Source organism: Cyclopterus lumpus, chromosome 23 (assembly GCF_009769545.1).
Source record: "Cyclopterus lumpus isolate fCycLum1 chromosome 23, fCycLum1.pri, whole genome shotgun sequence".
NCBI lineage: Eukaryota > Metazoa > Chordata > Actinopteri > Perciformes > Cyclopteridae > Cyclopterus > Cyclopterus lumpus.
In genome coordinates, this window is record NC_046988.1 from 5,075,495 (window position 1) to 5,089,589 (window position 14,095).

The 14,095-nt window shown below is 43.4% G+C and overlaps 1 protein-coding gene across 1 annotated transcript in view; it reads left to right on the forward strand.

The window, feature by feature from the left end:
* bcat1 (branched chain amino-acid transaminase 1, cytosolic) overlaps window positions 1-9,792 on the forward strand; it is a 30,385-nt gene extending 20,593 nt beyond the window's left edge. Inside the window, exons 6-15 of the mRNA XM_034525857.1 lie at window positions 468-520; window positions 2,316-2,510; window positions 3,139-3,249; window positions 3,338-3,457; window positions 3,569-3,729; window positions 3,915-4,057; window positions 4,312-4,397; window positions 4,487-4,627; window positions 5,631-5,702; window positions 9,011-9,792. Coding sequence (XP_034381748.1) covers window positions 491-520; window positions 2,316-2,510; window positions 3,139-3,249; window positions 3,338-3,457; window positions 3,569-3,729; window positions 3,915-4,057; window positions 4,312-4,397; window positions 4,487-4,627; window positions 5,631-5,702; window positions 9,011-9,049 — 1,098 coding nt within the window. The 5' untranslated portion in view covers window positions 468-490 and the 3' untranslated portion in view covers window positions 9,050-9,792. The remainder of the gene's footprint in view (window positions 1-467; window positions 521-2,315; window positions 2,511-3,138; window positions 3,250-3,337; window positions 3,458-3,568; window positions 3,730-3,914; window positions 4,058-4,311; window positions 4,398-4,486; window positions 4,628-5,630; window positions 5,703-9,010) is intronic.
* Window positions 9,793-14,095: the final 4,303 nt, after the last annotated feature.

Here is a 14,095-nt window from a genome sequence, read left to right on the forward strand (position 1 = left end):
GCAGTTCAAAAGATTTTTGGTGAAGAATGACATGTGTCCCTTGTCGTACAAAGTGATGGAAATCAGTAAGTTTGGCAAAACAAAAAAACAAAAGAAATCATAGAAACAGAGCTGTAGTGATATTATGAATACAAATTCCCACATCTACTTTGAGTTCATACTTGCTGGTCGCCTTAGAGAAATACCAACATGTACAATGTTCAGATCTCAGAGGGTCTCGACAGCAGTTCTAAATATGTTTTTAATAGTAATGGGTTTACAATATGTTGTTGTGATGCAAGGGTCAAAAACTGTCTCACCAACTTCTATGCCCCCTCCGGTAACACCTTCCTTCTGTCATGTACACGTTGTTGATGTGTTCTGTTTGTTAAGTGATTAGTACATGTTTCAGTTTGTTATTGAAGGAAAAGGAGCGCACATTGGAAATCTATTTTTTTTTATTGTATACATTTTGGTTTGGTTTTCAGGAAAGCAGCTACATTTCATCTCAATGGCTGACGGCAGCATTCCAAGCTTCAAGGTATTGAAATAAGTTATTGGAATGGGTGTTTGGTTTGTACAATGCATGGTATGCTAAACTGCCATAGGTGGGAGTTAAGCCTGAGGTCTGAATGCCATCATGATTTCAGAGCACATACCCCCAGTAGCTGCTCCAGCTGCAGCATCTTGATGATTCTTTGGCTTGCTGACACTCAAAAGAACTCCCCGTTGCTCCACATAGAAGATACTCCAGCACTGCTTCTTACCCTCATGGTGCCAGGAGCAGCACTGCGAGGCCTCGAGAGCCACAGTCATCCAACAGTGTTCTTATTGTGACAGTAAACACATGAACAACTAATCCAATGGATATTCCAGCGCTTTGAGAAAGGGAAAAAGAAAAGAAGTCCACTTGCTGTCACTCTGAGCGAGCCTTTTCTAAGCAGTTCAATTTAGCTTTCCTCTTTAAACAGAATAACGTCTGTGTTGTCGCCATCTTTTGAAAGGGAAGGACACAACTAGTGTCCACTCCTGTACTCCTTCTCCCTCCCGCAGTAGCCTGCTCAGCAGAATCCACTTCCCCAGCTCACGCTAAGTACCTGAAGCTTTGCTTCTTTTCTGTCCCTGAATGCAGCAGACCTGCAGCTCAGGTGGAGATTAGGGTGGACGTGTGCAAACACACACACACACGCACAGACACACACGCACGCGCACACGCACAGACGCACACACACACACCACACGCACACACGCACACACACGCACACACGCACAGACGCACGTTCACAAGGATGCATGTTGGCTTTGGTTTGGAGAATGGAGACGAGCATTAGCGGAGAAGACACACTTGTAAAAAAAGGAACTTTTAAACAATGAAACAAGTATATTAATATGCATATGTGCATTTGATGTAACACTGAAATTATAATCATAGACAACATGAACAAAAAAAAAAGTACACCAGAAAGAAAAGAAAAGTGCATTCCCGGCCACTTCCACTCTGTGTTGTTCTGTGGTTGCCCGCCACTTTCCAGTACTGTAATCTGGGATTACGGTGCAAACCAACATTCTGCACCGGGACAGAGGGGATATAGAGCCAGTCTAATCCTAACCAAGTGAAACAGATAAGACTGAATGGCAGAACAGGAAAGCTCTCCAGAGGAAGGATCAGCTAGTTCAGTGTTGCCGAACATCAGGAGAGGACACCACTTGTTCTTGATGAATATGACACATGATACTTCTCAACCTGCTGTTACGGCAGCGCCACAAAGGGAGCATGGGGACAAGTGAGTGACTCAGAGGCTGGACGGAGATCTAAGCCCCCTCAATGCTAGTGATGCAATTCTTTTCTGTATTTATTAACCGTGACCTTTGACTTCTGAATGGGCTCGTTGAAAAAGACAGCTTCACTGCAGATTCAAGTAAAGTGGCTCCCTGTTTTTTCATTCCAGTTCCTTTCTGTATGTCTCTGTCTCATTCATGTGACTGCGTGGCTGGCCTGCTGTCTGATTTTGCAGCAGTCGGTTCACTGTGGACTGTGGCTCTTGTTGCTGCAGGCAGTCAATTAATTAGTCACACAGTGACCCCTGCTGGCCCATCACAGATTGCAAAACAAACAAAATGACAGGCAACAAGTTGATTTAAAAAAAATAAGTCTGATGAGACAATTTCGTTATACTTTGCATAGCAGGCGCACTAAATACATTTTTAAAAGGCTCCAATATATTTTTTTATTGTTTGCCATCTGTGTAAAGTCAGTGTTTCTGTCTCTGGGACCTCAATGTTGCATGTCCACCTTTTCCTTTAACGTCACTATGTCCTCTGCTGTTGTTGACCAGGCGGCTGACCTGGTCATCGAGCTGTCCTCCACTCCAAAGACCAAACTGGACGAGCCTGCCTTCGGGAACGTCTTCACTGACCACATGCTGACCATAGAGTGGAGTGCGAGTGACGGCTGGCAGGCTCCGCTCATCAAGCCCTTTGGAAACCTGTCACTCCACCCGGCCTGTTCGTCACTACACTACGGCATACAGGCAGGAAGCATTCAGACTAACTTTTTATACCTTTTAAGCTCAAACGGATTTGATATATCGCCTCCTGCTGCATTCTGTCAGGAGGCTGACTTGACTGGTCAAACATATATATACATACATATTAAGGAGTTCAGTCAGGTTATAGGGCAAAATAAAAGTCTGGATGATGGTTTCAGCATTTTCAAAACACAAAAATATCTAACTATACAGCGCACATGAAGTAAATATGAAGGGGAACAACTAGCAGAATATGCATTTTTTTTAAAAGTGTTTAAAGCATTTCATCACATCGCACTAAATGCATAATGGATGTTTGAATACACAGAAACCAAACTCAGTTAGATTCATAATCATTGCAGTAGCTAGCATTGAGGACACTGAAGTTACAAGGTCCTATTTTATCTGGGAATGTTACTCTTTTAGCAACCTGGTTACCCATGGTGATTGTTATACAGGCTATTTCCAGTGTTTTAATTTGACCACTTGCAAAACCACTTTGACTACAAATATAAATTGTTTAGTATTTACACCAGAATTGAATTGCTGGTAGCATGGAGAGGGTTTTGAAACAGATCTTGCTTTTGAGAAATGATCTCAACCCTCTTCTCTCTTCTTCTGTGCTCGCCAGCTGTTTGAAGGGTTGAAGGCGTTTCGTGGGGATGACAACCAACTGCGTCTCTTCAGACCGATGCTCAACATGAACCGCATGTCCAACTCTGCTAAGAGAGCTTGCCTGCCTGTAAGATGGATGTGAAGAGTGAATGGTTCTCCCACTCCACCTACTCTCTGTTCACCTCTCTCTTTCTCCACCTCCCTACCTCCTCCAGGCCTTTGATCAGTCAGAGCTTCTGGAGTGCATCAGGCGACTGGTAGAGATCGACCAGGACTGGGTTCCTCACTCAGAATCGGCCAGTCTGTACATCAGACCGACATTCCTTGGCACTGAGGTAAGGAGGACAGCGACGGGTTGTGACGTACATGTGGAGACAGACGGTTATGTTCTTTTTGATCAAATTACATAGAATTTTCATTGCTGTGTGTTTACGTGTCCATTGCAGCGATCTCTGGGTGTAAAGAAGCCTGCCAATGCCTTGCTGTATGTGATCTTGTGTCGAGTGGGCTCTTACTTCAACAGTGAGACAAAGGGTCTGTCCTTGTGGGCCGACCCAAAGTACACACGGGCCTGGAAAGGAGGGACTGGAAACTACAAGATGGGCGGGTGGGTAGACGCATACTGCATTCATGTTTTAGTTTTTATTGATATGCACTATTACTACGACAGTTCTGCCCCAATAAAAACATGAGCTATTCTAGTGTTCGCACATTCTTTCACTGAATTCAAACATACGCAACATACGCAATGTTGGCAAAATTGCAACTGTTTGTTGTTTTGGTGTCCTTCAGAAACTACGGGTGTTCTTTGTTGGCCCAGTATGAAGCAGAGGATCATGGGTGCCAGCAGGTGCTGTGGCTGTACGGGGAGGACCACCAGATCACAGAGGCAGGCACCATGAACATCTTCCTCCACTGGATCACTGAGGATGGAGGTCAGTTTCCCAACCAGAAGCGCACTTCACACCCAATCACAGGCTGTTGTGTTTCGCTGCAGGTTAAGGGCTCAACAGGGTGAATGGTTCAACTTCCGATTCCATATGCACCACGCCAACGTTTTACAGAGCCGACTGACAGAACAACAATGTCACTCTAACATGATTCCAGACGGCATCTTCAGTAATAGTAGTCGTTTTTTATTTATTTATATGTTTTACTTTCTTCTATTTATTACTTTATTATTTTACAGAGGAGGAACTTGCAACTCCACCACTGGACGGCATCATACTCCCAGGTGTAACCCGACAGAGCATCCTGGAACTGACCAGGAAATGGGTGAGAGAGACAAAGACCATAAAGGTCACCATGCATGGATAAATATGACAAATTAGTCATCGCGTTCCCTCCGGTCCCTCTGTACCCAGGGGGAGTTTAAGGTGACGGAGCGCTACCTGACCATGAGCCAGCTGTGCTCTGCTCTGAAGCAGCTGCGGGTCAAAGAGGTATTTGGCTCCGGGACTGCCTGCATGATCTGTCCCATCGGACACATTGTTTACCAGGGAGAGGTAAGAGAGCGCAGCAGACTAATGGCTTGTATTTAATTTAGTTTACCGGTTTACCATTGCATATTTAATTGAATTGTAAAACATTTTTTCTCAAGCAATTCATTCTTTTTCATGTAGCCTAATCTCAATATAGTTTATATGTTATGTGTATTATGTATGTATGTAAGAGGAGATGATCAATACCACTCTCAGAGAGGTAGGCCCTATCTAGATATTAAGCTACATACCTGTTAGCTTAGCTTAGCAAAAAGACTTGGACGCAGCTGGCCTAGCACTGTTCAAAGGTAAACAAATAAATAATTGTGACATGCCGAGCTATTTCTTGGTATAGGAGCCAGATTTCTGCTGGTGTTCTCAGTGTCGGCCAGACTTCAGAAAATGACTGCTCCGTGCCACGAAATAAAGCATAAAACTATTAAAAACAGCAACTTTACATTAATACACTTCATTTTTTATCAGAATACCCAAATAAGATGTGACGTGTTAATCAGTGAACTTTAGAGGTGCTGGTAGGCAGACTTTATTACTTTAGGATAGAACCAGGCTAGCTGTTTGCCCTTGTTTCCAGTCTTTATGCTAAGCTAAGCTAAACTGCTGCTAATTAAAGCCTCAGTCTCTTTCCACTCTGCCCTCTCATCTTCTGCTCCGTGATAACTTAAAGGAAGTTGGACTTTGCATCGAGAGCCTCCATTCATTTCAGTTAAATTGTAAAAAAGTTATGCTATTTTGAATGGATTACATTTTTCATATTAAAAAGAGATTTTACTATATTACAAAGTACTGCATGTGAACAGTTTTTTAGAAGCTTAGTGCTTTGAAGACTGAGGCCATGGGTCTCTTGTGCACACACGGGCAGTTTCATATTCAGAAGTTTGGAAGAACCCTTTGGCTTCTCACTTAGTTTCATAATCTGTTTACTTTAGATAATCTATGTTTATTTTGCATCAAGTCGATTCTCAGAACCGGTTAAATGATCAAAAGTGTTTGTTTGTGTGTGTCTCAGAACTTGCACATCCCCTGTAAGGAAGACTCGCAGTTGACTTCACGGATAGCAAAGGAACTCATAGATATACAGGTTGGTAGAAACACACACAAACACACACAAACACACACACACACACACACACACACACACACACAGATGTTTCTCCATCTCTCAGTAACAGCTGGTTGAACATCTGTGTTCTTTACACTCCTCACCCTCAGGACTCTTTTTCTATGTAGTAATGGGTAATTTGAATTAAGTATTCAGTGATATGATCTTTGGAGATCGAAGTGCAAGTGACAGCAGTTTTAGAACCAAATGACAATGTTATACTTTGTCACATGTTTGCCCAATAAAAACAAAAGTCAAATGAATAGAAATGTTTACTCACTGAATTAAAAATATGGTTGAGGAAAAGCAAGACCCAACAAAAACAAATATTCCCTCTAAATATTAACTTATCTCTCTGTAATTGAATTACTGGACTGCTATCAGAGTGGTTATTATGTAACTCAATGAGATCAACGTATTAAGTTGTTATTTCTTTTAACAAACCCCCATTGATCCTCATTGAACATCCAATGCCTGCAAGTACATAACAAGTGAATTATCATATTGGGTCATGAGTAATGACTTAGTAATATTGTACATAGCCTAAACACACTGCACCTCTACAGTGGTTTGCAGCGCCACAGATTTAAACGGATTCATAATGTTCTTTGCTGAAGGCTCGATTTGTGTTAATGAGCATGTTATGTATCACTGACTGTTATTATGCGGTGTAATGAGCCTATTATTAGTAGGGGTGTGATGAGCTTGAATGTCATCCTTATTGTCTCCCTTCTACTTGGAAATGCCCGCATATGGTTGAGATCTCTTTCAGACTAAGAAGGTCTTGGTACAGCGTAGACCAAATGTTTCCTCCTTTCCGGGGAGGTTGTCACAACAAATATCAACATAAACCAAATTCCTATCTGGCCACACACTTTTCCAAAACCTTTTCCAATCTCTTTTATGGCTTCTGCCCCAGAGCTTAAGCTAAAAGCAGGCGGCAACCTGAAAAGTGAAGCCAATGCTGAAGTACCTTAAACTTGCATTCTTTCTAATGGTCATCAGTACCTGTTTTTGTTTTACTTAGACCCTCTCACAGTGTGTCCAGTTCATGAAAGTGAATTTCAACATTTTGGTGGCCTAAAAATGTCTTAATATATTATATATATGTTATATGGACACAAACCAAGATGGAGACCTTCATAACCGAGTTCCACAAACCAAAGGGTGACATCACAGGGACTATGTCCACTTCTTATATACAGTCGTTGGCCAACCCACACAAATCCTGAAGGCCAGTGTTACCTGTCCACCAAACTAATCTATAACTGTTTATGTTGAGTGATATTAAATAGTTTACCTCCAGGTTAAAAGATGGCAAATGCCTCACCTTTACTGCATATTTAAATAAAGTTTTGAGGTACTTATACTTGAGTGTTTCCATAATGCTACTTTCTTCTTCTCCACTATAAAATAACATACTTTTTACTATATTTGGCTACTTTTCAGATTAGACTTTAATATAAGATGGTACATTTATGAAAAACATTTTCATTCTAAACTTCTCAGACGGTTTCATGTAAATAAAGCCCAATGAGGTGAACTTATTAAAAAAAAAAGATGGAAGTGCTAAAAGATGTTAGTTAGTTATTAGTTCGACCTTTATTTAACCAGGTAAAATCAATTGAGAACCAATTCTCATTTACATTATACAGATATGAGCAGCAGGACATAGTAGTTTCTTCTTTCTGACTCCATTAGATGATCATCTAATGGCCGCTTGTATAACATACTAAAGACTAGCTACACCTCGACCAGCTTCACCAGTAAAGTCCTGTACACCTGGACATTGATGCTTCGCTATTAAACTCTAATAATGCACACACTGATGATACATTTTTCTGCAGAATGAGCACTTCTACTTTTGAGACTTTAAGCACATTTTGTTGATAATGCTTAGAATCCATGAACTGATTTTTAATCTGCAAAGAGATTTGTAATTTCTGATTTTCCAGTGTTTTCCAAACCATCTCAGAATTAAAGGTCAGTTGTTTCGATTGACAAACTGATTATGAATCATAAAGTTTGACTGCATTCACGCTGGTGGCCCTGCAGACACACACGTCCAAAGGACGTGAGCAGATAGTGTCCTCTGGGTTTCATTTTGTGAATCTCCCTCATCTCCTGAATGTCCTCTAAACACTATGATCAATTGATGTGGCTTATCTCTTCAACTCGTGACTTTTGCTTTGCCTCCATTTCTCTTGCTCCGTTTACTTTCTGTGCTCCATCTGTGTTTTTGTTGTTCTCTCTTTTTGGTCCGGAGATTAGCATATCGGCTCTCTCCATCAGGCCTCGGCCTCGTGTGCCTGCGTGATGTGTGTTCTCAATGTGTTAAACTCATCTTTACATCCGATAACATCGTCGACAGTGCTTCAGAGAGGGGGAGAGCGGAGGAGAGAGAGAGAGAGAGAGAGGGAGAGAGAGAGATAGAGAGAGAGACGGTTGCCGGCCTAATGGTGGAGTGTGGAGAGTTGGAGATAGGGGCAAGACAAACTCCTGAATTCTCTCATTAAGCTCGCTGTAATTGCACAAACCCAATTATTGCCTCAGCCTTTTGTGATCTTCAAAGCCAAGATGCTGCAAATGAAGCCTCGAACAAGTGGAAGAGGAGGAGGAGGAGGAAGAAGAGTTGTGGAGGAGGAGGGGAGGGGGGACGGCGGCGAAGCTTAATGAACAATAAAATCGACAAAACGCTGGAAAACGCTGCGCTCCTTCTGCAGCGCTGGTAAATCTGTTGACATTTCATTTGGAGGGAAGCGGTGCGGTGTTATCCACCCCCCCATCCCCCCCATCCCCTCCTCCTCCCCCTCTTCCTCCTCCTCCTCGCCCATCTTGAACACAACATTGTGCCACAAACAAACGAGTGGTCTGAGGCAGCAGATGAAAGATGGGTTTACTAAGTCGCCCTGCTGTTCCTCTTTCAAGTTAATTAGAAATCACATTCTTTTGTTTCCCCTTCGCAGGCGCTTATTTACTTTCTCACTTCGACCATTAGAACAAATTTGCAACATGAGACACAAATAATTGGATTTGCCTCTGCGGCTGTCACGGATTGGGGAACATTTTGTTTTGATTTTTATTCTCGTTCCTTTGCTCCGTTGTGTTGTGTTCCGTCGGGGTCTGAGTTTGCAGATTTGCTCACGGATATTTGATTTCACATTTTTGATTTGTGTTTTGCCTCGCAATTAGGCGGCGGCGGGCGAGAGAAGTTTGGAGCTCAGCGACGTGCGATTTCTGTCGGAGGACTCTCTTGTGACCTTTCCACGACCTTTGTTCTCTTACAGCATGGACGCACGGCCAGCGACTGGACTCTCCTGGTGTAGCGGCGAGGAAGAGACCTGAAACACACGCACACCTTCACAATGACCAGCGTGTGTACGAGGAGGTCATACCATCACGCGACAACGAAAGGCTATCGTACACTTTGCGTTCATAAGAGAACGATATGTAACAATGTTTGCGCAATATTTGTAGTTTAACTGCAACATGCTGGCTCTGCGGCGAGTGTGTCATACAACTTTGCCCCCTTTTAAGCTTAAATTAATGACAAGCACACAACTGTCCAACATAATTAACAAAAGTAGGCTAATGTATCATGCAATAGTGCACAATAACTTACAGTAGCTTTTTCTGCTGCTTTCCAACCAGCATGCAGGATTCAAAACATGAAAAGAGAAATGATAAGTGAGATGTTATAGTTACAGAGAATTTCACATCACTTGTGCAAAGTTACAGAGCAACTACACAAGGACTAGTTTAACTAATGAACTAATCTTCTGATGGCTACAGTATGGAAACATTGGGCCCGCCTCAAAGTTTCACAATGAACCTCAGTTTAAAAAGCCAAAAGCCTTTTCATTTTGGGGTTGTACTGTGTTATTGTTTCAGAGAACATGCTGATGTTTGCTGAATTTGAGTGTGTTGTATTGTAAACAGAAACATTTTAAACATTTAGAATCTGTAGACGGGGCATCACCTTTTGGTAAAGAGCATCAAATAAATGTCACGGAAAACTGGAAGTAACATACAGGAGTTTCTTCACTACCCCGTGGAACTTGTTAGTCAGTCAGTGATGCAGGTGATGGATTACAGACCAGTGGTGTCTCTTACTGTAAATATGACACAAGATCTGACCAGCGTACATGTGAACTCATTTGAAAGGGATGTTCCATATGAATACTGTCCGGCTTTATGGTGATTATTATTATAGATTTTTCCCTGTGAGTTAAAGTCTGATGTTAAACAGAGAGCTCTCAGCCTGTAACTGCGTGTACTGTGCACTGTAGGAGTATTGTGGGAACGAAGGCCAGGTTACTGGTGGGGGTTGTTACACTCTGAAACTTGTGTTTGTTATGGCAATGACTATCGTTCTACTTTTTTTGAAATAAAACAATTGACAACAACAACAACTATGTTAAAGAGGGTGAATGGGGCACAAAGGGCATTTCCATCTCAGACCAGAGGACCAAGAACCGTTTTAGGAACTAAACTGGCATTTGGACCAGAGGAACCAGGGTCTCAGTTTGGTTCCAGGTGCAATAAAAAGAGAGCCGTATTTTCCAAATGTTTGGAACCTTTAGGGGTGAGCCAGGCTCGGCGGAGCACCTCCACAATCCTTAATGATGCTGAGGAGTGTTTTCCTGCCACCCTACGCACACACTCTGGAGAACCTGGAACAGAACCAAAGTCATCAGCATAATGGAGTCATAACAGAAAGCCATCAAAGCAGAGAGCCCTTGGCTGTTTTGGTCTGCACACTCTGCACCTTGGACACACACACACACACACATGCAACATCATTCAGGATACACTGTACTAGTTTGAAAATGAAAACTCAGGATGCTGTGTCCACTCCAAAATTCATGCCTCATTAACTGAGGTCTTGTCTGTGTTTCTGCCTCTGTGCATGCAATGGATGTCCATATGTGTCTGTGTGTGTGTGTGTGTGTGTGTGTGTGTGTGTGTGTGTGTCTGTGTGTGTGTCTGTGTGCGTAAGGTGGTGCCCAGTTGCGTGCTGGATGATTTTTGGCTCTTTGTGGAGACAGCTCATTTTGGCACGAGCTCTTTCCTCGTGTGCAGTGACACAGCTGGTGTAGAGCGCACACACATACACACACATACACACACACACACGCACACACTCATAGTGCGCACGCAAAACGCATAGGCCTACTTCAAAATGCCAAACATTATCTAGCCTGCTTAATCTAGGCCACTGGTGAAATTACCACAGCATGTATCTCAGTGTCTAAATTCCTTTATTTTCCTTTCCACTGTTGGCTTTTCCTTGCAATTAAATGCCCACAACGATTAGTTTAATGATCATCAGCTATAAATCAAGCTCCTCGCTCCATCATTCGGCCACAGGGATCGTTAAAATTACATCTAATCTAATGTACATGACATTGAGACAGGTGAGGGCACGTTGCATGATTGTTTAAGGGCTTGTTGAACGTTCTACTAAAAAACATTCCAGGAGCACTAAACAGCAAATTTGAGTTGAGCAAGTTGCTCACGGGGGGGGAGGGGAGGGGGGGGGGGGGGGGGGGGGGGCGGGAGAGGCAATAATGCATAACTATGTGAAAGTGTTGAAGTAACTCTGATGGTGTGAAGTAATGGAGACACTGGCATTGAGCGGATTTAACACAGTCAGAGGTTACACTCTGATCCATCTTTGGCACATTTGCCGTCGCAGTAGTGATATCATATTGTACTGAATTCTTTGGTATAGACCCTGTTCCTGCCAACATCCTGATTTGGCTATTACAATGTTGGCTGGAGGCAAACACAAATCACCTCAGAGTAGTGCTGACTTCTTTTTGGGGTTACTTTGCGGTCTAGGTAGCTGCTGCCAATGCTGGAAGAGCAACTTTTTCCGCAAGATAGTTATGGGCATCCAAAGATTCAACACCCTCGGTTTCTCTTCACTCGGCACTCTCGGCTTCTCTATCAGGTGTGTACATGTCTGGTCATTGAGTCAGCAAATTTGGTTGCACTGGTGATAGTTAACTTTCTCAAGTAACACTCGCGGTCCCAGAGCGCGAGTAACTGTACATATTCAGAGAAACTCGTATTTTCTTCAGCCTTTGTTCAAAAACAAGCCAACAGAACTTTCTAGCCAGCGTTAGCTGACGTGTTAAGGGAATTATTCTGCCTCCAGATACGCGCTGCCCACAAAATGATGTCACTTTCCTTATTAACAGAAAAGTGCTCTGTTGTTCACCCCCATAAATACAAGGTATTGGCTTACATTCGACTGACCAGATTGACCTAATAAACTGGTAACTCATTGTAATATGGATTTGGAGAACTGCCAACCTTTGTACCCACATAAAACTTTCTTTTTCATCTGATTACGGGACAGTACATTCACAAAATGTATTGAGAGAAATGCAGTCCTGTATTACATGGATCTCATTCCTTGGCACAGTTTTACTGGATCTGTCTTTACATGGTGATTTAAAGCCTTCATGATGTGCACTGCATGTTTCACGGCTGTTTTCTTTGCTCCATCTCTTAAACATACACATCCAAACATACATAAATGTATATCAGTTCATTAGGCTTTATTGGCCCAATAGTCCAGTGTATATTTCCAAAGTATATCTCTCCGTCCACTTGTCTCAGCTCGTAGTATTCTCCCCTCCAGCTCCTCCATCTCTTTTATTCTTTCTCTCCCTCACAGAAAGCAGGGACCCCGGCAGGCCGCTCCCATTCAGCCGGAGGACGCCGATGATGTTTTAATTGTCACTTCTTGTTAAGGCGGCCTTGACATTCACGCGGGGACAGAGGGGAGGCGGTCGCCGTAATCAGAGGAAATGGAGAGAAAGAGAGAGAGAGACAGAGAGAGAGAGAGAGATGGCACCCATTCAGCTACTAAGAGTGGTGTTTGGCTCAGAGCAGTGTGCCTCCTTCCCTCTCCTCCCTCTCTCTCACCCCGCCGGGGCATGATCTGATTTGACAAGCGCAACGCTGTCATCTTGAGTTTGTCCAATTTGAAATTCTAATTAATGAACTCGGCGCCACTTTGTGTTTTTGTCGTTGTTGTGCTCTTCCTCCCTCTTCTGCTTCCTTCCCAGGCCAGTTTGTCTTCTATTTGTCTTTTCTTTACCCTTCCCTCGGTCCTCAAGTCGTCTTCTTTCGGAGGCCTGCAGAGGCCGCTCTGGGTGAGATTGTGGTCTCACACCATAACAGATGATATCAGTGGCTCTGGGTCACCCAATTAGAATCAAACTGTGTGTGTGTGTGTGTGTGTGTGTGTGTGTGTGTGTGTGTGTGTGTGTTCTGTGAGTGGAGTGCGTTGATATGTGTGTGTCTACGTGTTCTGCTTCTATCAGAATCCCTAATGAGGAAGCAGAGAGGGGCGCGATAGCCGCTGATGCTGAAGGGCAGAGGAGTGGTCAGTCTCTCTTTCCAGAGCTTCACACATCTACTGAATACACTCAGAGGAAAAGGCGCTTCAGAGTCTGGAGAAACCTCGTTAGAAACATGCAGCCGTAAGACCAGGAGATCCAGAGTACCGTGCATGTACATACAGAGGAGGGGGGGGGGGCTTAAACAGCTTAAGAAATAGGCAACAGTGTTGTAGTTTTAAAGAACCAACACCAGGATCTTGTTCCCTTAATCTAACAACATGATAGTCCTAAGTGTCTCAGTCCTGCACTTTGTACACCCGCCACCCAACCGCCATCCACTTCTGTGTGGCACAACAACAGGAAAGAACATCCAGTAAACCGTGCAGCAACTGGAGCAATGGGGAAGCAAATTAGTTGTCTATTAATGTAATGTTCAGGAGACATGGTTGTCTCTGGAACTCAACTAGGGGAATTACAAAAGGCAGTCCCTCATTTAGTGTTCGGATGGCATCGTTTTCATCCCCCCTTCTTCCTTGTTCCTTTACTTTGCCTCAGGAACCCTTTTGGGGGGTCGAGCCATCTCCTGTGCTGCACAACCCCGTTCAATTGAATTCAAAGGGAAGTTATGTCTTTCTTCATCAGCAGGTGGTGCTAGCAGCCTACATACCATAGACCTCAACAAAGCTCTGCTTTAGGAAAGAGAGAAGGGGGGGGGGGGGGGGGGGGGGGAGATAGAAACAGAGAAAAGGGGGGAGAGGGAGTTTTTGGAGGCCTGCCAATCATGATGAAAAACCACTGCAGAACTAATCTATTTCCACGCCCGTCCTAATCCAGCAACACAACGGTGGCATCATTTAATCACAAAATCATCACCACCATCACCACCATCACCACCATCCTCTCCCTCTCCCTCCACCTCCGCTGCATTAATAAAAAAATGTATAATTTTTTTTTGTAAATAAGAGCTTGTGATTAAGAGCAGATTAGAGCGCGCGCCTTCAGACGGACAGACAG